Below are 25,549 nucleotides of genomic sequence, written 5' to 3' on the forward strand. Positions count from 1 at the left end.
TAGACATACCCTAACATAGTAGATCTAATTCAACTTGAGTTTTCCAGTGACTTCATGTAGCACTTGCTTTCACCAATCAAGCCAATGGAAGTCTTCCCATTGACTTCTATGGCCATTGGTCCAGACCCAGACAGAATGCTATCTACACTATTTCATATTCCTGACAGTTATTAACGATTTTTTTCCCATTTGGATTGAAACCATTGGGTATGTCTACACAGCAGTGTTATTTCAGTGTAACTGAAATTATTCGGAAATAACATAGTATGCATGTTACACTACAAGCCTTTATTTTGAAATAGTGTCCTGGAGCTGGAAGACTTCTTACTCTGACTCATGGTAACCCTCATTTCATGAGGAGTAAGGGAAGTCAAAGGAAGGCTATGTCTAGACTGCAGGCTTCTTTCGAAAGATGCTCTTTCGAAAGCATCTTTCGAAAGAGCATCTTTCGAAAGATCGCGTCTAGACTGCAGGCGGATCTTTCGAAAGAAAAATCCGCTTTTTCAAAAGAGAGCACCCAGCGAGTCTGGATGCTCTCTTTCGAAGACGGCCTCTTTACATTGAAGAACGCCTTCCTTCGAAAGAGGAACTTTCGAAGGAAGGCGTTCTTCCTCATGAAACGAGGTTTACCGCCATCGAAAGAAAAGCCGCGTTCTTTCGAAATAATTTCGAAAGAACGCAGCTTGAGTCTGGACGCAGGGGAAGTTTTTTCGGGAAAAGGCTACTTTTCCCGAAAAAACCCCTGAGTCTGGACACGGCCGAAGAGTGTTCTTCCTTCAACTTCCTGCTGTATAGACAGCGCCAAAAGCCAAGTTAAGCTATTTCGACTTAAGCTACACAAATGATGCAGCTGAAGTTGCGTAGCTTAATTCCATTTTAGCCCTGATGTGTTGATGTAGCCATTCTGAATGCTAAGAGAATAACTAGTTTCTAGAAATCACTATTTTATGCTATCATCCTTCTCAATGGGGAAGGTCTAAACTCTTTTTTAAATTTATTTTTATTCATTTTATACTAAATTTTCTAGACCAGTTCTAAAATATTCTAGATTTGTAGCTAAATCTTACTTACACTGACTTTTGTGAGGTTGTGGCACAAGCTGGAAATCTGAATAGAACTAGAGCCTTAGACTTTTCTGTTTGATCACTGTCCTAAATTGTTCACTTTTAAAAAACTGTCTGCCATGGCTTTAATTGGATACCAGTAAAAGTTAAGGAATACAGCTAATTGTCCAGGTTTATTTTTCAGGATCACCATGATCAATTTTTCCATTAAGTGCAGTGTGTTGGAGAGGAGTTGTTCTTATTGTTTAATTAGAATAACCACAATGCTAAATTTTGAAGTACTAATACAGTCTGTGTGTTTTCAAAGGTTTTCTGGAAGCAAGTTGAAGAATGAGGTAAGCACCATACCCTGTTTTCTCTCCCTTGTAGTCCAGTTATTCACAGTAGTACTGTTAAATAGGAATGGTTCCCCTCCCCTTCATCTCAGTTTGCTTGAAAATCACAACAGGACATTAAAGGATAGATTGTGTGGATTGTGGAAACTTTAGCCATGTTGCTAATGAAGCCAATGAAATTACATTTGTGAGTAAGGGTTCTCAATGTAAATCTAGCTTTCTGCGTCTGAGATCATGGAGTTAACTTTCTAAACAAAATGAAACCAAATGTGGCCAGATAGGATTTAGTGAAAATTTTGCAATTTTCCTTCCATTAGAACTATATATCTGTTCACTGCTTTAAACATATCATAGAATCATAAAAATGCAAGATTGGAAGGGACCTTTAGAGCTCATCTGGTCTAACCCCCTGTATTGAGGCAGGACTAATTACTAGGTCATCCCTGGCAGGTGTTTGTCTCACCTGTTCTTAGAAATCTCTCATGATGGACATTCTACAAATTCCTGGGGCATTTTGTCCCATTAGTTTTTTCAGAAAGGATTTATAGTGATTGCATGAAGTGTCACTCTCACCAGCAATATTGAAACATCGAAAAGATTTTAAAAATCTGAGGTTATGGCTACACTAGCCACCCTAGTTCAAAGTAGGGTGGCTAATGTAATCATTCGAACATGCAAATGAAGCCCGGGATTTAAATATCCCGGGCTTCATTTGCATCTTCCCGGGCGCCGCCATTTTTAAATGCCCAATAGCTCGAACCACCTGCCCGCGGCCACGGGCTAGGTTGTTCGAATTAACACTCTTAATTCGAACTACCTAGCCCGTGCTGCGTGTAGCCGCGGGCAGATGGTTCGAGCTACCAGGCATTTAAAAATGGCGGCGCCCGGGAAAATGCAAATGAAGCCCGGGATATTTAAATCCCGGGCTTCATTTGCATGTTCGAATGATTACATTAGCCACCCTACTTTGAACTAGGGTTGCTAGTGTAGCCATACCCTTATAGGTACAGACTAAATGAAACTTGACATGGATGAACATTGCGTGCCAGGCATATTGTTTACCTCTGGTATGTTTTATCACATTTTTTAGTATTTTTTTCTGTATTAGAAGATATCAGCAAACTCTGTTATCTAAACCAGTTAGTGTGCCATTAGAGTCTGCATGGTTAATTAGGCTGATAATATTACTCTCATTATCTTAATGTTATATAGCCATTAGAAACAGATGGTATTAGAATGAAAGGGCAGGTGGCAATGGGTTAAAATATCAGACCTAGAAGTGGGACACAGTTGTATAAGTACATTAACACAATGAAATTGTGCAAATGTTTGTCCTAAAAATACTTTTATGCGCTAATTTCTTTTAATCAAAGCTTTTAATACATTTAATGGATAATTGCATAATGAAGGCATCCAGATTGCTCCTGTTATCATTTAAAAACAAGTCTTGATTCTGACAGGCAATTGTAGAACTGCAGAAATATTGACTCAAAACAGTGTTTTAACTGTCTAATGTTTAAGTCAATACAGAATTTAAACTTCTATCATTTCTTTTATTTAGCTCTTTATCTGTGTTTGACTAGGTTGATGGCACAGGCAAGATACTGTTCAAATAACATATGTCTGTCATTCCTTGCTTTTTGTTTTGCTTTTTAATGATAAAGTAAAGACTGTTTGGAAATCTGGAGCGTTCATTAAAATCTGAATTTAATGTTTCCCAAATGCAAATGTACAGCCTCAAAAGAAACAAATCAGTGTGAGGATGTCAGTCAGAAGATTAAAAAACAGGACAAATAAATAGTGGACAACACTTAGCTTCAGTTCTTGTTTTTCTGAATGTATTTAATTTGAGACAGACTTAGATTTTTGAAATCTTTACATCAGTTTCAGCGGACACAGATTTATACAGCTTTCTGTATTTCTTTGCAGTGTGTTTATGTACACCGATGGAACTTGCTAAATCATGCTAGGATGAAGCTCGCCCATATGTAGAGTAGAGATGTTAAAATCCCAGTTAATCAGTTAACCAGTTAAATATGACCTGTTCACATCCCTAATGTAGATGGCTACAAAAAGACCAATATAGGTACCACTCACATTCTCAAATTAGGGTTTACATGTGTTTGACCAGAACCTGTAGAGATTGGGGGAACCGATTCAGAATGAATGGATCCATGGAGGTGAATTCCTCTCATTGCAAAAGGCCTGTGCAAGGCTCTGTGTACTGAGGACTAAGTGAGGCAGAGATGGATCACGGGGACTTGTTCAGGCAGCCTTACCAGGTGTAAATGTAGCCTTATGTGAGCAAACATGGCTCAATAAGTCAGGAGCATATCACCGAATGTATTCTGTCCATTTATCTTGACCACTATCATTTCATTTGCCTCATGAGATTTCCTAATGCAGCAATAAGTGTACTGCAGTATCGGTAGTAAAGCTTAGGCAGTCTTATTAACGTCATACCTCATATTATACAGGGTGCTACTGTTCTGTCTGTGCTGAGAAGTGGGCTGAGGCAGGCAGGTTTTTATGGCAAACAAGAGAAGCGTAGGGTTGTCATGTTTATCATACAGTCCGTATCTAAATACGCAGTGTAGTTATTGTTTCATTATCTCCACCTGACGTCATTCTGAACCTGAAAGGGTTACATCAGCATTTGCTGTCTGTATTTTAGCCCTTAAAACTTTCCTCTTGAGGCACAGCCAGCACCTGTTCTACCTTTGACTGTGATCCTTCCACGGCTTGCAAGATTAAGTTAGGTCGCTGCTTGAATGGGACATCTGTAGGAAACACCTAGAAACTGAATAAAGTGTTTTGGAAGATTCAGGGGGGAGCTGATTCAGTACTGAAACAGTGATCTCACAGGATAGAATTGGCAGCATTGTGCTCCTCAGAATACTATCCTCGAAGGAGATGTAAACCTGGCATCACAACCTCTTGTGGTTGTTACAGTCTCACAATACTACTTTTTTTTTTTTTTAGTATGAGAGAGTTGATCTTGGTGTCTTGGCCAAAAGTATGTTTTGTCTCTCTACACTATCCCGGCGTTTAAGCTGCATGAGTTATTCTTCGCTTCCTGCCTTCAAGCCCAGTCTGGGAGACCTCAGTCAAGCAAAACACTCATTTGCCACTGGGCTCTTGAATTGATGCATAGTTTGGCTGTGCATTTGTAATGAACTGGAGTCACACACACCTCCAGACACCACTGCCTTCAGCAGGGATGGAACCAAAGCCACAGGTCACTGCCATTTGAAAACTGGAGAAGGCACAGAGCTTAATTCAGTTCCTGAGAATGAATAAATGAGAATCACATGTATGCAAGCTAGACTGTTCTGGGAACCTTTATAAGTTAACGGCAGCCTAACTCCAAAATGAGCAACCAACAAAGCTGTTCTTTCACTTATCTAGCCAGTGTGAACAGAAGAAACAGTCTTGGGGCACGTCTACACAGCAGGTCAAAACTTGAATTAAGCTATGCGGCTTCAGCTACGTCAATTGTGTAACTTAAGTTGAAATAGCTTAATTTGGCTTTTGGTTCTGTCTACACAGCAGGAAGTGAATAGAAGAACACTCTTCCTTCGACTTCCCTTACTCCTTGTAAAATGAGGGTTACAGGAGTCTGAGTAAGAAGTCCTCCAGCTAATGAATCTTTGATATAACTCTGTTAAAGTCAGTGGAATTGCAAAAAGATGAAGTTGGCCCAAAGTGATCTCCTGGTTTTGTAGAACTTTGTATATATTTGTAGGTATGTCCATTTAAGTACAAGAGATTATAGCCTGCTTTGACTAGTAAACCTAGTGTCAATTCTTTGAAGCCAATAGAATTCCATGAATTCAGTGGAGGTGATTACAGGTTTGTACAATTATAAAAGCAAAAATTGATTGTGCTTAATGTTAGGCACATTCTTAAGTATCTTACTGAACCTTCAGATTTTAGAAGAATTATATGAATTTAACCAAAATTTTGGAACCTTTGGGAATCTTGTGAGATATAACATCAGTTGAATACTCATTGGTGGTGATGATGGAAATATTACCTATTTCTAATTCTACTGTATTTTTACACATTTCAGGGTGGCTTCACTAGGAAATATTCCCTTAGTTCCAAAACTGGAACGCTCCTTCCAGAGTTCCCCAGTGCACAACATCTTGTGCTTCAAGGGTGCATTTCTAAAGAAAAGGTAAAATGGGAGATGCTGTTTCTTGACTTGCAGACCAAAAACTGTCAGAGAACTTTTCTCCATATCTTATTCAGCCCTTGAGGATCTCAGTATTGACATGAAAGAGCCAGAAATGTCTACAGTCAAACAGAGTTGACTGATTTATAGAAGGGGCAAACCTTTACTAATGTCGATTAACTGGCTTACCATTGGAAAGGTGGTTGAATTATTTACCTATTAACTGACCTAGTATTTTACAAACTGATGGTATGTAACAATGGGAGGGCAAAACAAACAAATAGTTGGGAGCTGTATTCATTCCAAATGCCTTTGGATTTTAAAGTCAATTTTTACTGATTAGATTGGAGCAAATAATTCACAACAAATAATTAGGTGACATTTACCTTTCCCAAACTTCCCTCTTCATCAACTATCTTTGAATAAATCACGACGTACCATATGTGATGATTATTTGAAATTATTCATGAATTTTATAGTGAGTAATTCTTTCTCAGAATATTGTATGAATTGCATATTTGACTGCAGTATTGGAAGTCTGTGCTTTGTTGGTTAGTTACATAAGTCCGAGGGTATTTCCTGAATGGATGGAGTACGTAACTGAAAAACCCAGAATACATTATAAAGTTAATGCACAATACTACCCCATTCCAGCCTGCATTTTAAACAGTTCTGTTTACATAACGCATGGGTTGTACCTTGTTACGTGTCTGATCCATGTAGGATATAAATTTGTTACAGGGGCTGTAAACTGCAGAGCTTAGTACAACTGTAAACCTGAAAGTTGCTGGTTCAGGCCAGTGTTGGACAAGTTGGTGGCTGCTGTACTAATATTAGGAGTCCCTGAAGGCTTTCTGAGTCCTTAATAGCCCGTGAATGGCTGTTCCAGTGCCCTTCTCCCCTTCTGACACATCACCTCAGGGGAAGCATTTAGTAGGATCCTACCTACTTGTTCTGGAAGAGTGAAAGGAGTGGAGGCATTGGAAGCCTTTGTACATGCAGAAGATGTAAATATCACATAAATAACAAAATTCAGTGTTCATCATTTGTAACAACTGAGTAAAAACAATAACAAAAAACCCCAAACACTTCTCTCTCTAGGTAGTGACTAAATAGGGGAGACTAGCCCCCAGTCACGTCCCTCCCTCATCCTGTTGGAGCCTAGAGCCTCCTGCCGTAGCCACAGGACCCTGCCCCAGATTAACACCCCCAACCCCATAGCACCGACCATCAGAGTGATTCTGCCCCCCCCCACCCCATAGCACCAAGAGAGTGGGTAGTGCAGCCCCAGCCCTGTCCTCAGCATCGGAGCACTGGGGGAGCATGCACGGAGGACCCCTCTCCAGCCCGGGAGTGCTGGAAGGGCAGGTGCTTAGAAGGAGCCACTGTTCCTTCTAAGATTTTCCATCCGTGAGCAGAGTGAGAGTGTGTCTACACTGCAGCGTTTTTCTGGAAAAATGGCCATTTTTCTGGAAAAACAATACTTGCATCCACACTGCCATTGAGTTCTTTTGACAGAAAGTCAAAAGAACTGAGGGTTTTTTCCGACGGCGGTAAACCTCTTTCTACGAGGAAGAAGCCTTTTTCCGAAAGAGCTCTTTTAGAAAAAAGGTGTATGTGGATGCAGAAGAGGGAGTTCTTTCGAAAGAAGAGGCCTCCAGGAAATAACACAGGTGCCCTGGTGGCCACTCCATCCATACTAATCACAACTTAAATGTGAGATAGCATCCAATCAATGTGGACGCTATCTTTCTAAAACTTTTTCGTTGTGATTTTGCTGTGTGGACGTTCTTTCAAAATAAGCTTTTCCAGAAGCTCTCTTCCAGAAATGCTTCTTCCAAAAGAAGCTTGCAATCTAGACGTAGCCTGAGTTTTGTCTTGTGCACCAATACTGAGGTTACGTGCGCTTGTTCGGACATGTGTCACCATGGCACCCACTGGTTACTAACGTGCGTGTGTGTGTGTGTGTGTGTGTGTGTGTGTGTGTGTGTGTGTGTGTGTGATGGAAGAAAGAATCCTAAAACAGCCCTTTCCCAGTCACAAAAAATAAAAAGAGCTATTAAATCAGAACTTCCATCCAAACATCCTTATTATTATGGCTGACCCTAAGTGCCAATGTACTGTATCATGCCATCAGTTACAGATAAGGTTAAAAGACGTCAGTCCCTCTAGCACCCCCCACTCTTCCCCCTCTGCAAAGTTTGAACAATAGGCTGTTTTTCTTAGACTTGTGTTGCGCTGCAACACAACACCAGAAATAAATGGTGGCAGAAATGGCTTCCTTGGCAAAAAGCAATTGCTGCTGTTCTCAAGGTTAGCAAAAATGAAATCATGCATTGTTGCCTCCTAGAGCCTAATACTCTAATTCTCATTAGTGACTTAATATCCTGCAACTGAGTGAATTTTCATGCCATTGTATTTCTTGCAAATAAAAATTCCAGTTTCAGGTTTTTCAATAACTGCTCTAATGCTTTCTATTCTCCAGTTATGACCATTACAAATCAAGCAGCCACCGCCCCACAGCCACAGGGCTCCACCCACTGCCACCCCAGCAGCCGCTCCCAGCCCCGGGCCCACCCAAGCAGCCACCACTTCCAACCACGTGGCTCTGGCTGTGGCCACCCCAGCAACAGCCACCTCCAACCATAAAGCCCCACCAGCCAGGCTATGTCCCGCCCACCAACTCTGGAATGGGGGCCGGTGAGGCTGGGATAGCTTCACCTCATGTGCCTGGCTCCAGCTGGAGCAAAGTGGCAGCTGCATATGGCCTGTTCCAGTGAGGCTATCCCTGCTCACCCACCTCACGAATGCCGGCTCCAGCCAGAGCAAAAGGGCAGCTGTATGCCACTGCCACCATCACCACCACCACTCACTTTCTGATCCATCAGGAAGGGAGCGGTGAATGCTACTGTGCAGCTCTGAAAATGAGGTGGGCAGACTTAAAATTTTTAGTACGCAGCCATGCAGGTACGCAACTTAGAGGGAACCCTGTTCCCAGCTCAAGTTGGGGCCATGGCATATGGGAAGATTTGACTCACAGATCAAGAAGCAGGAGAGGATCTGGGGACAGAGTATGGCAGAGCCACACCTGGCTGTTTGGGAAGGCACAGCCTCCCTAGCCTATGATTCCTGCCATCCCAGTATTGTGAGTTTAAATCAGTTTAAGTTAAACCAATGAAAACATCTTAAGTAGACAGGGTCATAGCTGTAGTTAAAAAGACCTGCAGTACAATACAATTCACCTTCTGTAGATGGAGATAGCCACGTAATAACTATGTCAAAACCATGGCTTAAACCAGGGGCACTGTGTTGGCTCTTTTGACATAATCTTACTAACCAATACACCACAGTCTGACTCTTGAAGACAAGGAGGAAACAAATATTGCATCCAAGATAGCTGGAGTTCTATGAAAATGTTTACAGATCCAGAACAGAGCTCAAATAGTATCTGAAGTGGATAGAATAAGGCCACCCATTTTAGGTTTTTAAAGTGAACGGAATATGCAGAAGTACCTCAGGGTATGTCTACACTACCACCCTACTTCGAACTAGGGTGGTTCATGTAGGCAACCGGAGTTGCAAATGAAGCCCGGGATTTGAATTTCCTGGGCTTCATTTGCATATTGCCGGGCGCCGCCATTTTTAAATGTCCGCTAGTGCGGACTCCGTGCCACACGGCTACACGCGGCATGGACTAGGTAGTTTGGATTAGGCTTCCACGAGGAGTAACGGTAGTTTGGAATAGGAAGCCTAATCCGAACTACCTAGTCCGTGCCGCGTGTAGCCGCGTGGCACGGAGTCCGCACTAGCGGACATTTAAAAATGGCGGCGCCCGGCAATATGCAAATTAAGCCCGGGAAATTCAAATCCCGGGCTTCATTTGCAACTCCAGTTGCCTACATTACCACCCTAGTTCGAACTAGGGTGGTAGTGTAGACATACCCTCAGATATCATGGTAATGGGAGCTGCTATAAAAACCTACAAAATAGTTAAAATGCTGAGAAACTTAAGTGAGTGGATATTCTGAAGGTGTAGAAGTTAGATTAAGTGTTACAACTAAAGTTCGTTGGCATTTTCCAAAATTTGATTTTTTTACATTGTTGACTCTCCCTTTCCTCCCCCATTTTTCACAGAGTCATAATTACAGCCATAGCTGTGTGAAAGTCAGCAGGTTCATTTCACAGAGTGATCTATATACATCGCTTGTATTTGTTTCTCTTGGCACATTCCCCTCTTCCGTATACCAAAAATGTGCAGAAACCATGAACACCTCAGTTTAACCCGGGTCTTGGTATGTTGGAAAGGTTCACAACCCTTAGCAAATGTTCTCTGAATCTGAACGATCGGCTATGATTTATCTAATGCTAGATTTCTTTCCAAATGTTCTGCACAACTCCAATTACAAATATTACCCATTTTTCAGACACTGGGACAAATTCCTTTCTCACTCACATCTCTATAATCCCAGTAAAATTAAGGAGAAATACACTAGAGATGAATGAGTTGCATGAGTTGAAAGAAAAATACTGCTCTTTAAAGCTTTGCTCTTGAATGATGATGATTAAACTTTGACCCAGTGGCTGACAGCTTTTTTTCACATTTGTTCACCCAGTGATGTCCCAAAACACTCATAGCCGCCTATAGTAGCCTAATGATTAACTTGCACTATGCTTGGGAATTAACCCTACTTTCAAATATATGGGTATACTTCACATAACTTGGGTAAAGTGGCCACTGCCTATGTAAACTTTCAAGATATATTCTTCACAACTGTTACAGGATTGGGCCCTAAAAGTGTTGATGCAGAATTAGAGTAGGGTGCCTCTTTTATTGTTATCACTTCCAGATCTGTACCCCCAGTTTTCTCAAGGTCATGCACTTTCATTCCTTTCATGTTAGAAGGTTTATATACTGTACTGAAATGCAAGCAAATGACAGCAGAAATCTACTTTAATACAGCACTAAAGGAGAGTGCTAATAAATCCTATTTAATATTTCTCTCTTCCAAAACAGGTAGATACCCTTATTATGATGTACAAAACACATTGTCAGTGTGTCCTTGACAATGCAATAAATGGAAACTTCGAAGAGGTGAGGCTGCTTCAATATACATTCTTGATTATATATTCATCAGTAGCAGAAAAGACATTATTTGTCTCTGTTTTTTGTTTTCCATTTCTAGATTCCACATTTCTTACTACACTTTTGGCAAGGAATGCCTGACCACCTTCTTCCTCTCCTCGAAAATCCTGTTATCATCGACATCTTCTGTGTTTGTGACTCAATACTCTACAAGGTGTGCTCAGCATTCACTTTTGTGGATAATCTCAGTTGATGTTCCACTATTTAACAGGGGGTGTTTGGGTAATACAGTGTAGCAGCTAGAATCAAATTTCCAAGACATCCTGTCCCCTCTCCTTCACACCTCTGTAAAACAGCAACTACTTCACTAGCTCACACAAGCTCATCTGAAGAAGTGGGTTTTGCCTTCACTAGGAAATTATTTCAAAATAACTTTTTTCAAAATAATAACTCTGAAATAACTATTTCAAAATAGTGTGTCTACACTACAGGGAAGCCTTGAAATTAGTCCGAAGCAGGCTCCCTTAATGGGGAAGAGCTATCTCGACTTAGAACCCCAGTAAGCACTGGGGAGTAATTACTCTGAATGACTCTGGGGAGAAAACTTAAAATACAACAAATAGTCTGGTAGCACTTTAAAGATTGAGGCTATGTCTACACTTGCCCCTTAGTTCGGACTAGGGAGGCAAATGAAGCATACCGAAGTTGCTAATGAAGCGCGGGATTTAAATATCCCACACTTGATTAGCATATTCGCGTCCAGTCGCCATTTTAAAATGCCGGTTGCCCGATTTAACTTGCCGCGTGTAGACGCGGTAGTCTGATCCAAAACCCTTCCCTCGAACTAACAGTTACTCCTCATTGCAGGAGGAGTAACAATGAGGAGTAACAGTTAATTCGAGAGAAGGGTTTTGGATCGGACTACTGTACCGCATCTACACATGGCAAGTTAAATCGGGCGACTGGCATTTTAAAATGGTGACCGGCCGCGAATATGCTAATCAAGTGTGGGATATTTAAATCCCCCACTTCATTAGCAACTTCGGTATGCTTCATTTGCCTCCCTAGTCCGAACTAGGGGGCAAGTGTAGACATATCCTAACAAAACGTGTAGATGGTATCATGAGCTTTCGTGGGCACAGCCCACCTCTTCGGATGACCAGAGTAGTTATTTCGAAATAGTAGCAGTGGAGCATCCACACTAACGCTATTTTGAAATAATTATTTCAAAATAAGAGTTATTGTTCATGGAAATCAGGAGTTATTATTTTGAAATAACCAGCCCCTTATTTCAAAATAATGGGCTTGGTAGCGTGGTTGCTCTGCTTTTGATTTTAAAATAAGGGGAGCTATTGCAAAATAACTCCCTGTTGTAGACCAGTGCTCTAGGTGCCACAGGATTAATCATTGTTTTTAAAGTTACAGACTAACTCGGCTACCTCTCTGAGACATCACTAAATTGGTCACTTAAGACCAAATCCTGAGGGCTTTGTTCAGGTTTTATTCAAAGAAGTACACCAGGACCTGGATAAAAATATTTATACCAGTATTTTGATAGCCACACTATGACTTGTATTGATTTTTACTATTTTGGCAAAAAGAGTCACCCCCCTAATCAAAATAAACTTAAAAAAAATGGTCTGGTAACACTTTATAGACTAACAAAACATGTAGATGGTATCATGAGCTTTCATGGGCACAACCCCCTTCTTTAGATGACCCGAGTTAAATCAGTCTAAAACCTTGTGTAGACCAGACCTGAGAGGGGCCCTTAGCATTTGGCATTGAAACACCCTCTGCTTCAGATTAACACCTGTGAAATGGAAATAGCCACTTTCAGACATCTTTGTGGGATCTGTTAGGTGCTGAGTTCTTTTGGAAATCTGGCCCTTACTTAATTAATGACTGTAAAGCTTTTTGAGATCCTCAGATAAGAGTCATCACATGAGTACAAAGGATTATCATTATCTTCTTGATAGGTTTCACAGTTGCATGTGGATTAAATGAAGTGAGTACTGGCAAGTCAGAAACCATCAAAAGAAATGTTTATGGCAAATGTATTTATGGAGAGGGTTGGGCCTACTTACCAGTGAATCTTTTCTTGTAATTCATTTTCATTTCTTGGCGGAATAAAAATATGAAAACAATCTATTAAGTAAGAAGAAAAGCATTTCATAGCATATCAAGCGGCAAACAGAGCAGTATTTTACGGTATTATTATATCATTAAAGTTATATCATAGCATATTAAGCGGCAAACATAAGCTAGTATTTACGGTATTATTATATCATTAAAATTATTAGTAGAAGCAACTTAAGTTTTATTATAACTAAGAGACTGTGTGTTGAGCCAGATTAATAAAACCTATCTGAGAGGATGATATTCAGTGCTGTTTCACCCTGATTATTCCAACAAGTGATTAATGTCCTGTTCCCCCACCCCACGCGCAAGTCTGCACTTGAAGTTGAGTTCAACCAGCACCAGTCCCTGAAAATCCTCTAGGCTTCACCCATACAAGAGGAAGGATGGTCCAATGCTTAGGGCACTAGCTTAGGACTTGGGAACGTTCAAGTCTTTTACCCAGCACAGACTTCCAGTGTGACAGCAAGCAAGTCATTCAGAGTATTCTACACAGCAAGTCCCGGAGCCAGCGCCCCTTCCTCAGTTTCAAAACCTGAGCTCCATTCTGAGTTGTCGTGTCTACAGAGCTATCTGTAGTGCCATAGAGTGAGCCCACTCTGTGTATTCAGGCTCAGAGATTCACTGACATGGGCTGTATAGACGCGCCCCTTGTCTCTCTTTGACTCAGTTCCTCATCTGTAAAACCCAGTGCTTCCCTGCCTTACTGGTGTGTTATGGGATAAATACATTAAAAATGGCATGACTCTCAGATACTGCAGTAATGGGGGCCATACATGTACCTAAGCTATTTCTTAGATAGGATCATGGCTTAGTGTTCCACAGGCAAATTGTGAGAGAGAATCCCTGCCCCCAAAGAATCTAAATAGCCAAGAGAGACAGAGGGTGGGGAAAGGAAGTAACAGTGGCCCCATTTCATACAAGGACAGAAAAAGAATCTGTGACTGAGCCAGAAATTGAGCCCAGCTCGTCTGAGTCCAAGGCTAATGCTGTTACCCCCAAACCACCCTTCCTGTCCATAGTGCTATGATTGTTGGATTTTACACTGACATCTGGTTCCACTACAATAATCTTGGATGTGACAAAAAACCAAGAGAATTTTAGGGCTATAGCAGGGTTTAAAAGAGAACTAGATAAATTCATGGAGGTTAAGTCCATTAATGGCTATTAGCCAGGATGGGTAAGCAATGGTGTCCCTAGCCTCTGTTTGTCAGAGGGTGAAGATGGATGGCAGGAGAGAGATTGCTTGATCATTTACCTGTTCGGTTCACTCCCTCTGGGGCACCTGGCATTGACCATTGTCGGCAGATAGGATACTGGGTTGGATGGACCTTTGGTCTGACCCAGTATGGCCATTGTTATGTTCTTATGAGACATTTCTGGAGCAGATCTCTATGAAATGCATTATTGTAACTAACTTGGTGTGCCTCCCTTGATCAGAATAAAGGCAGCAGATTAAAAAAAAAGTAATAATGCTGTGAGCCTTCAACTTAGATTAAAATATCCAAAACTAACAAAACAAAAAAACTTCTCTTTTAATGCCTGCTTCTTTTCTCATTACTGGATTTTTTTCTTGAGAGACATGAGGAAAAATCCAGAGAGACATAAATGCCCTCCAGGAACTTACAATAGGAATGACATTTCCCAGAAATTAAGGGGGTTTTGTATGAATATGTTGACAAAGGAAATGTTAAACAATTTTCTGTTACCTTGATCAAGGTCCTCACAGATGTCCTCATTCCTGCAACAATGCAAGAAATGCCAGAAAGGTGGGTTCTTAACAATTACTAATAACTCTATAGTCTGGGAAATGTTAGGTAATCACATGCTCCAGAGAGACGAGCAATAAACTGCTAATGTTATAATAGAATTCTAAGCTTAGGAAATTATAATTCAGTCACAACATTAATTTTAAGAACCTTTCTAAAGTGGTGCAGTACAGGGCAAAATGCAATCTGAACTGATGACATCTATAGACGTAGACCTCTGTGTATTCTTTCCAAATTATTTTAAAATCTGGCTCTACTGTTGTGTTGCCTTCTGTTCCTGCTACTGTTTTTCACATTGCAGCTCTAATCAAACCAAGCTGAATGATGATGCTATTTTAAAATTTCCAGTGATGGGAACCAGCCTGGCAAACCCTATTAATGTGAGTGTCCCTATGAAATCTGTGGGACTCCTCACAAGATGGAGGGTTTAAAGGTCAGGCCCATTATCACTACTCACACCATAGGCCAGATCTTCTCCTGCACCAAGCTCCTAGGAGAGTGGTGAGGAGAGAGCTGTCAAGGAGCGAGTTATGACCCTTATACTAGGTGCCAAAGCCTTAAATATGACAGTGTAGGGCAGTGGTTCCCAACGTGGCGCCCGCGGGCGCCATGGCACCTGCCAGGCATTTATATGCGCCCGCCAAGTGACCAGGGCTAGCCCAAACCTTTCTTGCGCCCAGGGCATGTGCAGCCCCCTCCCCGGGCATACCACATGGCGCAAGTGTGGCCCCAACCCCGGGCTCCCAGCAGCCCCAAAAGGTTGGAGACTACTGGTGTAGGGCCTGCTCTAATTTATACCAGATGAGTATAATCCCTCTGGGTATATCTACACAGTATCTTGGAGATGTGTTTCCTAACATAGATATAAGAAGTCCCACTAGCTCTGCTCGAGCTAATACACTAAAGCAGGGGTGGCCAACCTGTGGCTTGCGAGCCGCATGCGGCTCTTCACTGCAGAAAGTGCAGCTCATGAAGTGTACCCCAGGACTCACAAAGCCACCTTGCACCCCTACAAAGGGCCCCCAGCTACCTTTGCTCATTGGGTGCAAGATGGCGCTGGCCGATGGGACCCAAACTAGAGTTTTCATTTAAAGGAGCAGCGTTCCTTTTTTTTTTTTTTTTTGCTCAACAACTTTTTTCCCTTGGCTCTTTGCGCTATGTCCACCACTGTTTTGGCTCTTTGCCTGTAACAGGTTGGCTATCCCTGCACTAAAGGTAGCAGTATGTACATCTCTGCCATTCTCCTGCTGTGGCCTACATCTCAAGAGTTAGCTTAGACCATCCAGCTGAAAAGGGAGCTCTCCGCTGGACAGCAAGGGTACATCTACACAGCACTGTAAACTCGAAATAAGATACACAATTTGCACTACGCAAATTGTGTATCTTATTTCGATTGTATTTCGAAATAGCTTATTTTGAAATTTGACTACACAACACCACATTTCGAAATAATGTGCTATTTTGAAGCATCCCTTACCATTGTAGAACGAAGGTTACAGGAATGCCAAAATAGTGCGCTTGTTATTTCGAAAAATATTTTGAAATAACGGGTGTGTTTAAAAGACGCGGGGTAGCCCCGTTGTCTAGATGTGCCCCTAATGCCAGATTCCATCTCCTTTGCACCACATGAGCGGCACAAAGGAGCCATTTTGGGGAGAGAATCTGAAGTAGAACAAAAGGAGACGAATAGATGGGTCAGCAGCTGGAGAGGCAGATAGGTTATATGCTTGTTTTGTGAGCTGAAGGCTTAAATTACACTATTTACAGAATAGTGTTAAGGTTCTTGCATCACACCCAGGGGCAGATGACCGTTTTGCGGGGCTCCGGGCAGCATAATTTCGCGGGGCCCCCCTTTGCCACGGCGCATGCGCAGTGACGCCATGCGTATGCGCGGTGGCGCCACGGCGCATGCACGGGGCTTTTTGAAGCGCGGGGCCCGGGGCGGCTGCCCCGTTCGCCCTGCCCTATATCCGCCCCTGATCACACCCATCACCAGCAATATCTAAGCATGGGCAGTGAGTGAACCTAGGACTGGGTGAAGCAAACCCTAAGCCCCCTCCCTTTGCCTGAAGCTCTGAATCTGCTGCCCAGAGCGCTTTGGGAACCAAGTCCCTTCCCTACTGTAGAGGCAGGCCACCTCTTAATGAGTGGCATATGGCTTATCCAGCCCCAGATAGATTATGGTAGGGAGGAAAGGCAGAGACCGTATGGAGCCAGCCTTCCTGAGTCCTGGTCAGAGCATGGGAGGGAGGTAGGCCCAGCAGGAGCATGGGGAGGGCAGTCAGCACGCAGCCCCAGCTTTCCCCGGTCTTGGGAGGGTCGTCAGCACCACCTCAAGCCTCTAGCCCAAATACCCCGAGAGACTGGGGAAGATACTCTGAAGGAGTGCGAGGGCTAGGCGTTGAGTACGGGCAGGACTGGACTAGCAGTTTGAGAAGGCATTGCCTTCCCCTGCCTCTTATACCTATGTATCTAAGTACCTTCCAACAATGTCTTAATAATGTGACTAGTATGGTGGTTCTCAGCGTATGGCTTGCAAGCCAGTCAGCTCAGAGGTGCAGCTCATGTGACACTCCCAAGGCCATACAGATAGTATTGGATGTGACCCTCATAACACATTGTGAGCCACATATGCAGCCCACAATGATAACAAGCTGAAAACTACTGGACTAGTATCTGTCATACGTAGATCTTCTCCATTCCTTTTCCCCGGGGGAAATATTGCTTATGATTTTTTTGTTGGTCTGGTCTTTGAATTGCTGATACCACTGATGGTCTTGGCTTTCCAAACTGTTCCCCTTAAACTGATGCAGTGCTATATTTTATCATGATGTTAGCCTTTGTTTAATGTATTGTTTTTACTATAGTTTATTGGCAGATATAAGAACTTTTGCTAAAAACTGGGAACAGTGGGTTGTTTCATCTCTAGAAAATCTACCAGAAGCTCTGGCAGACAGAAAATTGCCTATTGCGCGAAGATTTGTTTCCTCTCTAAAACGACAGACCTCCTTCTTACACCTAGCTCAGGTAAGTTTTGAACACTAGAATGAGAATTTACCTTACCACAAAACACTGTAGAGTGAAAGATTTATTAAAATCCTTCCCATTTTTTGACCCACTGTAGTCTTTGGACTCATGAGTCTACCACCATTTAAAGCGATACCACTGTAATCCCCATAGCACTTTTCTTTGCAAATCCTTCTGTGCTTTGGCAATCAAATGATGAAGTGGAATAAAGGGGTATTTATTTATTTCCAAAGTAGAAAATATCAAATGGTCTTTTTCTTAATGAAAACTTCCTCAATGTAATTGGAAGCGGGGGAATGGTCCCATTACTGAGGGGAACTTTCCTGGCTTGTACACTACTGCAGTGAGATGGGCTAACGAAAGGATCTGAGTCCCAACCCCCACTTCCTTTACTCAGAGGCCTCCCTGACCTTGAGGATTCCCCTTCTACTCTCCTGTGTGGCAGAGTCCTCATAACCCAAACAAGAGTGGGCCCAGGATTCCTGGGGGCCCAATGCCTACCCTTGCTCGTCACCTAGGGCAGAGGTGGGCAGTAAACCAATGGTGTTTCACCAGGGTTAATCCCTGGTAGGCCGCCAAGCTGCAGTTGCTCAGACCTACAGAGACACAGGTAAATATAGAGGCAGTGGCCTGCCAAGGGCTAACCCTGGGGAACCAGATCTGGCTTGCAGGCTGGTATTTAGTCACCCCGGGGAAGGGTGTCCCTGCTCCAGGATGCTCTCTTCACATTGAACACTTCCTTGACCCACTGATGATTACATATAGTTCAAAGCAAATACAATTTATCATACAACAATCAGTTTTTTAAAAAGAGAATAAGGGAAAAAATAATGGAAAACACATCACTCCGCTTTGTGGCACAGAGACCTGACACATAATGTCTCTGGAATGTAAGGACAGTCTGTTCCTTGTACGTCCCAGGCCTCCTTCTCAGGCCCTGGCTGTGCTGCAGGGATGCTGTAGGTCAGACGCTTGCTCTGGGTGGCAGGACCGTTCTCCCCAGTCTGGCCTGTAAGAACTTTTGGCTGATGAAGTGCCACCTATGCTGGGTCTCTACCCAGGGTTCTTCCTGCTCTTGCTTGCTCCTCACTGCACCCAGCTCCAGCATTCTCCAGCCTCAGCTCCACTTTCTGCTGTGCTGTCTCCAGCTCGTGAGCTGTTTCTCTGGCCCCTCTGGCTCTGCGGCTGCAGCTCCACTCCTAGCATGGATCAGCTTGTGTTGTGTCTCAGGATCTCTGGGTGCAGCTCTTCCTCCCACTCCCCCAGCATGAATCTGCTGCTGGGCTGTGTCTGTGGCTCTCTCTGGCTGGCATGGCTCAGCTCTGGCACATGTTATCACCTTAACTCTGCCCCACTCAGCCTGACCCAGGCAAATCCAGCTCACATGGAGGACAGGACTCTCCCAATTCTCCTCACTCCCTCATTGGCCTGCCCACATTGTCAATCAGGCAGACCTGTAGGAACTGACCATTGTTCTTAGGGGCTGTCAGACTCAGGATCTTGATTTCTCTAAGACTCTTCCCCTTCCTAGTATTGTATTCGAGGAAACACTGTCTTGTGGTTAAGACACAGGATTCTATTCCCGCCTCTGCCACAGACTTCATGTGTAACCTTGGACATGTTTTCCTAGTTTTCCCATATGTAAAATGAAAACAATAGAAACATTGCAAAAGCACTTTGAGAGCCTCTGATGGAAGGCACTTTAGTAGAACAAAGTATTAACAATGTATATATAAGTAAGGGGAAGGCTAAGAGTTAGTTAATACGGAGTTTGAAATGATTCTCACTCAGTCATGGCAGTTCTGTTTCGTCAATTTTAAAATAATTGTATTCCTATAGTGGTATCTGATCAGTGAAAAAGCCACATCATTCCTCAGTCTGGAAAAAAGGAAGGAAAGAATGCATAATCCTTCCGCAAATTATTCACTGGTGCAGATCTGAGCATTTAACCCTGTTGTCTCTTGCAGATTGCCCGGCCAGCCCTCTTTGATCAGCATGTGGTGAATTCCATGGTGTCTGATATTGAGAAGGTAGATTTGAATAGCATTGGTTCTCAAGCTCTTCTCACAGTCTCAGGCAGCATAGAATCTGATGGGGAAGTCTACACTGAATGTAAGTCTGGTAAGATTGTTTGTAAAATACAAAAAATAAATTTGAATTATCTGCTTAATTACTTTTTATGAAGGTAGACTGAGGAAAATGTATTTGTACGTACAGGTTTTGAGTTCCCTAAGCTAGTTCAGGAGTCATCTTCAGGTTTTTTTCTTTTTTTTTTAAGCTATTAAACAGTCCCAATGTGTCCAACAAAAGAGAAGCTTTTACCAAATTCTGCATGTAAATTTCAGTCTTGAATATGGGTTAACACACTTGTGTCAGCTATTGGCATCTCAGACATTTTAAAAATGGCTATCGAGAACATGATAATGTTATCAATAATTGTCATGAGAACTCTTTTTAAAAGTGAGTCACCATCCTCATAAGCCAACATAGCTGATTAGTTTTTGAAAAAAAATCTCTCTCGTAACAGCTCATTTCTACATTTTTTGTTAGTCTTTAAACAAGACTATTTGTTGTTTTTTAAGTTTTTCCGGATACAGACTAACTCGGCTATTCCTCTGAAGCTTTAGATTGTAAAGAACAGCTTTAGGGTCCTAAAAAAACCCATCTGAAAGAATATTTAAGACTTAATTTTAGCCTCATTTAGTAGCTACGGGTATGTCTATACTACAGCGCTAATTCAAACTAACTTAGTTCGAATTAGTTAATTCGAACTAAGCTAATTCGAACTAACGCATCCAGACTAAAAAACTAGTTCGAATTAGCGTTTTGCTAATTCGAACTAGCATGTCCACATTAAGTGGACCCTGAACCGGGATTAAGGATGGCCGGAAGGAGTGCTGGCAGGGCATCAGATGAGGACTTAGAGCGTGGAGCTGCTGCCTCAGGCTAGCCGAGGGCTGTGCTTAAAGGGACCCGACCCCCACCCCGGACAGACAGTTCTCAGGGGTGCCCCTCTTGCAAAGCAGTCCTGGCTTGGAGTGCCCTGAGTGCCCACACTGGGCACATCACAGCACTCGGCCATCAGACCGGCTGCACTTGCCGCAGGCTGCCATCTGGGGAGAGGGGGCAATTGGGGGGCTGCAGGAGAGCTTCCACCCCCAGAAGCCCGCAGAGCCAGCCCAGTCCTCCCCATCGGGGGCTTGTACCCCATTCCTCCCTCACCTCCTTCCACTTACCCTTCCCTAGCCCCCCTTCCTGATGTACAAAATAAAGAAAACGTGTGGTCAAAAATAGAATCTCTCTTTATTGAACAAAACTCGGGGAGACTGGGAAAAGGAGGTGGGAGAGGAGAAGAGAGAGGCTGGGAGAGGGGAGGGCAACTAAAATGATCAGAGGTTTGGAACAGGTCCCATATGAAGAGAGGCTAAAGAGACTGGGACTTTTCAGTTTAGAAAAGAGGAGACTGAGGGGGGATAGGATAGAGGTCTCTAAAAGCATGAGTGGGGTGGAGAGGGTGCATCAAGAGAAGTTTTTCATTAGTTCCCATAATAGAAGGACTAGAGGACACCAAAGGAAAGGAATGGGTAGCAGGCTTCAAACTAGTAACAGAAAGTTGTTCTTCACAAAGCAAAGAGTCAATCTGTGGAACTCCTTGCTGCAGGAGGCTGTGAAGGCTAGAACTAGAACAGAGTTTAAAGGGAAGTGAGATCAAGTCATGGAGGTTGGGTCCATGGAGTGGTATTAGACAGGGGGTAGGAGTGGTGTCCCTGCCCAAGGTTTGAGAAGGCTGGAGAGGGATGGCACGAGACAAATGGCTTGATCACGGTCTTCGGTCCATCCCCTCCAGGGTTCCTAGGGTTGGCCACTGTCGGCAGACAGGCTACTGGGCTAGATGGACCTTTGGTCTGACCCAGTACGGCCATTGTAAGCTCAGGGCTCAGGGTCGGGGGTCTCAGTGGACCACCTTGATTTTTATGCACACCTGCTCCTGGGTGGCCAGGCTGGCAGCTCTCCTGCCCTAGACGGCCTTTTTCCTGTGCCTAGTGCGGAGGTTGTGGACGAGGTCCACGATGTCCGCACTATCCCAGGCGGGTGCCCGCCTCTTGCGGTCCCGGGCAAGCTCCCGGGAGCCGCCAGCCTGGTCCCGGGAAGAGGGCGAGGGCTGGGGGGCATCGGGTGGCTGGCTCGATCTGTGCCAGGTGCAGGGTCTGCTGGGTGGGTGCTGGCAGGCTTGCACCTGGCACGGGCACCGTAGCCAGCCCGTGCCCCTTTAAGGGGTCCGGGGCCGGGAGGGGGGCAATAGAGTTTCCCTGGTGTTGGCCAGAGTGGCCACCAGGGAAAGCTGGGGAGGGCTAGCCTCCCACTAGTTCGAATTAAGGGGCTACACACCCCTTAATTCGAACTAGTAAGTTTGAACTAGGCTTAGTCCTCGTAGAATGAGGTTTACCTAGTTCGAACTAAGCGCTCCGCTAGTTCAAATTAAGTTCGAACTAGCGGAGCGCTAGTGTAGTGCCTATCAAAGTTAATTCGATCTAACGTCCATTAGTTCGAATTAACTTTGTAGTGTAGACATACCCTACTAGAGCTGTATGACATTGTATAAAAACCTTTTTTGTTGTTATTGAAAATAGTCCTTTTTTTCTAAAATGAAAAATGTTAGACTAGATAATGTAAACACCTTCACAATTTTGATTTTTTTCACACATTTTTCTATTTTAACTTGTTCTGGCAGCTACTGTCTCAGGTTAAAGGGATTTAGCCATCTTCTCAGTGCCTGAATACACTATGTGGTGACAAAAGATATGTTTTAATCATTTAAGAACCATGTTGGTCAAAAAGCTGACAAAATTGAGAGCAATATAGCATCTGTGTTATTCTACATTTTGTTACGTTGTTCATGACAAGTTGAACAAAATATATATTGTTCTTTCTTTTCTGAAGTAATGCCTCATAATCTAAGTCACATTTTCATTGTATTGCTCTTTCGTTTTCTTGTTTTCTTTCTTCTTCTGTATTTCTATTTTCCTTTCTGATTTTGCTCAACTAGCACTCGTGTGAACATAGAGATTATCTTGTAATTCATTGGTCAAATAACAAAACTCATTCTAGAAAAGAAGCATCTTGGAAGGGATAGTAGTTTGATTTTCTATATATTGTGAGAACCTAAGAAGTCAGAAAAGCCTTAGACACTATGGGCTCGTCTACACTGGCCCCTTTTCCGGAAGGGGCATGTAAATTTCACCAGTCGTCGTAGGGAAATCTACGGGGGATTTAAATATCCCCTGCGGCATTTAAATAAAAATGTCCGCCGCTTTTTTCCGGCTTTTAAAAAAGCCGGAAAAGAGCGTCTACACTGGCCCCGATCCTCCGGAAAAGTAGGAATAAGAGCCTCCGGAAAAGGGCGCTTTTTCCGGAGGATCGGGGCCAGTGTAGACGCTCTTTTCCGGCTTTTTTAAAAGCCGGAAAAAAGCGGCGGACATTTTTATTTAAATGCCGCGGGGGATATTTAAATCCCCCGCGGATTTCCCTACGACGACTGGTGAAATTTACATGCCCCTTCCGGAAAAGGGGCCAGTGTAGACGTAGCCTATGGGTAATATAATATATGGAGATATACCTATCTCATAGAACTGAAAGGGACCTTGAAAGGTGATCGAGTCCAGTCCCCTGTCCTCATGGCAGGACCAAGTACCATCTACACTGCAACACTATTTCAAAATAACTAGCACTATCCCGAAATAACTTATTTCAAAATAATGTCAAAATACTGTCAAGCTCCAATTCCTGTAACCTTCACTGTATGAAGAATAAGGGAAGTTGGAGGAAGAGTGTTCTATTTTGAAATAAGTGCTGTGTAGATGCTCCCTATTTCAAAATAATCTATTTTGAAATAAGATATACAATTTGACATAGCTCAGTTGTGTAGCTTATTTGGAGTAAAGCCCTGCAGTGTAGATGCACCCTGCGAGAGTCATCCCTAGACACTGTTTCAATCATCCATATTACAATATGGTAAAGCCATTATTTGCCCTGTTACATTTGGGGTTAGACATAGTTCCAAAAATGAATCCTGAAATTAATGAACGATATCAGTATTTCAGAGTTGAAAAACTCTATGTTCTTAAAGTCTCCCACAATCTGTAAAGTGGAAGAACTTTTTATTATAATATTAATAATAATAATAGCCACTTCCTTGGTGAATTTCCTTTTCTTTCAGTGCTCTAATTCTTTCCTTTCCTTTCCATGCTACAAAATTATCAATGACTGGTGAGTGGCTTTCTCTCATATTCAGTGGAGCGAGCAACGACATATTTTCCTTTTTACATGGTAGATGACTCTATTACAGTGTTCCAAGAACTGAAGGACCTGCTAAAGAAGAATGCCACCGTGGAATCATTTATTGAATGGTTGGATACTGTGGTTGAGCAAAGGGTTATCAAGGTACCTTTCAATTGCTCTGTCTGAGTCAGGGCCAAATCCTCTCCCCTTATTCATGTAAGAACAGTCCCACTGACTTCAAGGATGAGATTTGCAAAAGCACTCAGCATTGGGCTAACTCTGCTCTCCCTGAAGACAATGAGTTTCCAATGAGACAGATCCTTAGATGGTGTAAATTGCAGTTGGTCCATAAAAGTCAATGAAGCTATGGGTATGTCTACACTAGCCCCCTAGTTCAATCTAGGGAGGCTAAGGAGGGCGACCGAAATTGCAAATGAAGCGCAGGATTTAAATATCCTGCACTTCATTAGCATGTTCGCCATTTTAGAAATTGACTAGCCCGAAGTAACTGCCCACGTCTATACGCGGCAGTGAAACAGGATTCCGAATTAAAGCCCTAAATCGAATTAGCTGTTATTCCTCCTGGAATGAGGTTTACCACCTAATTCGATTTAAGGGCTTTAATTCAGAATCTCATTTCACTTCCGCGTGTAGACGTGAGCAGTTACTTTGGGCTAGTCAATTTCTAAAATGGCGACTGGCCGGGAACATGCTAATGAAGCGCGGGATATTTAAATCTCGTGTTTCATTTGCAATTTCAGTCGCCCTCATTAGCCTCCCTAGCTCAAACTAGGGGGCTAGTGTAGATATACCCTATGACAGTTTATTGAAACTGAGAGTCTGCTCCAATGACCAAGATAAGCCAAATCTCACTGCTTTGGAAAATCCCACCTCAAGTGCTTTAATAGCTCAGTTATATATTACTATGACATTGGAATCAGTCCTTCCACAATTATGTGAAAATAAATAAAAGACACAAATCTTACCTTTGTATTTGTGACATCAGCAGGACTGCCCAAATGAGTGTGAGCAAGATTTGGTCCTCAAACATGCAGATATTTGTTTCTTACTAAATGACATTTGTGCAGTATTAATTGTGGTGCAACATAAAGCGGTAGGATAGAATCAGCAGTGGCTAATCTGGAGAAGGATTTCTTGTATGAATATAAGATAGCATGGAAAGTGCCTCTCTGTGATTTTAGGTTGAGTCCACTAGTATTACTCAAGAATTTTATGGGAATTATTTTTCTGGTGAATTGAAAATCTTCTACAGAACAAATGTAAAACCATAAGCGTGAGGGTTTGCTTACAGTTACATTTAGATTGTTATGCTTGTCTGTTACCAAAAACATGTATATTTTCAAACCAGTAATTTAAATTTGGGTCTTACCTATCAAGACGTGCATTCAGAGTTCCTGATTATATCTGGAATCATAAATGACATCCCAGCTTGTGACTTATAAGCATCTAGGAGAACAGAAAGACGAGGAAAATTAAGTGCTTCAGGTGATAGTGAGAAACACCCAATCCTGAATCAAGCCTTTCCAGTATATGAGGAACTGTTTTCACTTACTTTTGTTTGAGTATATAATGGTTCATGATGCTAAAGTCTTCTGTCATCTTACGAAGCAGGTACATTAAGGGAAGACAGTGTGATCTAGTAATTAGACTCAGGA

The 25,549-nt window shown here is 42.8% G+C and overlaps 1 protein-coding gene across 2 annotated transcripts in view; it reads left to right on the forward strand.

Annotated features, from left to right (window-relative positions):
- RFX6 (regulatory factor X6) overlaps nucleotides 1-25,549 on the forward strand; it is a 57,177-nt gene that overhangs the window by 19,134 nt on the left and 12,494 nt on the right. The window contains exons 6-13 of one of the 2 annotated variants that reach the window (XM_006123056.4): nucleotides 1,372-1,399; nucleotides 5,472-5,579; nucleotides 10,591-10,668; nucleotides 10,760-10,873; nucleotides 14,518-14,567; nucleotides 17,435-17,594; nucleotides 19,562-19,706; nucleotides 23,926-24,035. In XM_006123056.4, coding sequence (XP_006123118.2) covers nucleotides 1,372-1,399; nucleotides 5,472-5,579; nucleotides 10,591-10,668; nucleotides 10,760-10,873; nucleotides 14,518-14,567; nucleotides 17,435-17,594; nucleotides 19,562-19,706; nucleotides 23,926-24,035 — 793 coding nt within the window. The remainder of the gene's footprint in view (nucleotides 1-1,371; nucleotides 1,400-5,471; nucleotides 5,580-10,590; nucleotides 10,669-10,759; nucleotides 10,874-14,517; nucleotides 14,568-17,434; nucleotides 17,595-19,561; nucleotides 19,707-23,925; nucleotides 24,036-25,549) is intronic. The other variant, XM_014573630.3, reaches the window with a different exon arrangement.

Source organism: Pelodiscus sinensis, chromosome 3, assembly GCF_049634645.1.
Source record: "Pelodiscus sinensis isolate JC-2024 chromosome 3, ASM4963464v1, whole genome shotgun sequence".
In the NCBI taxonomy this organism is placed as follows: Eukaryota; Metazoa; Chordata; order Testudines; family Trionychidae; genus Pelodiscus; species Pelodiscus sinensis.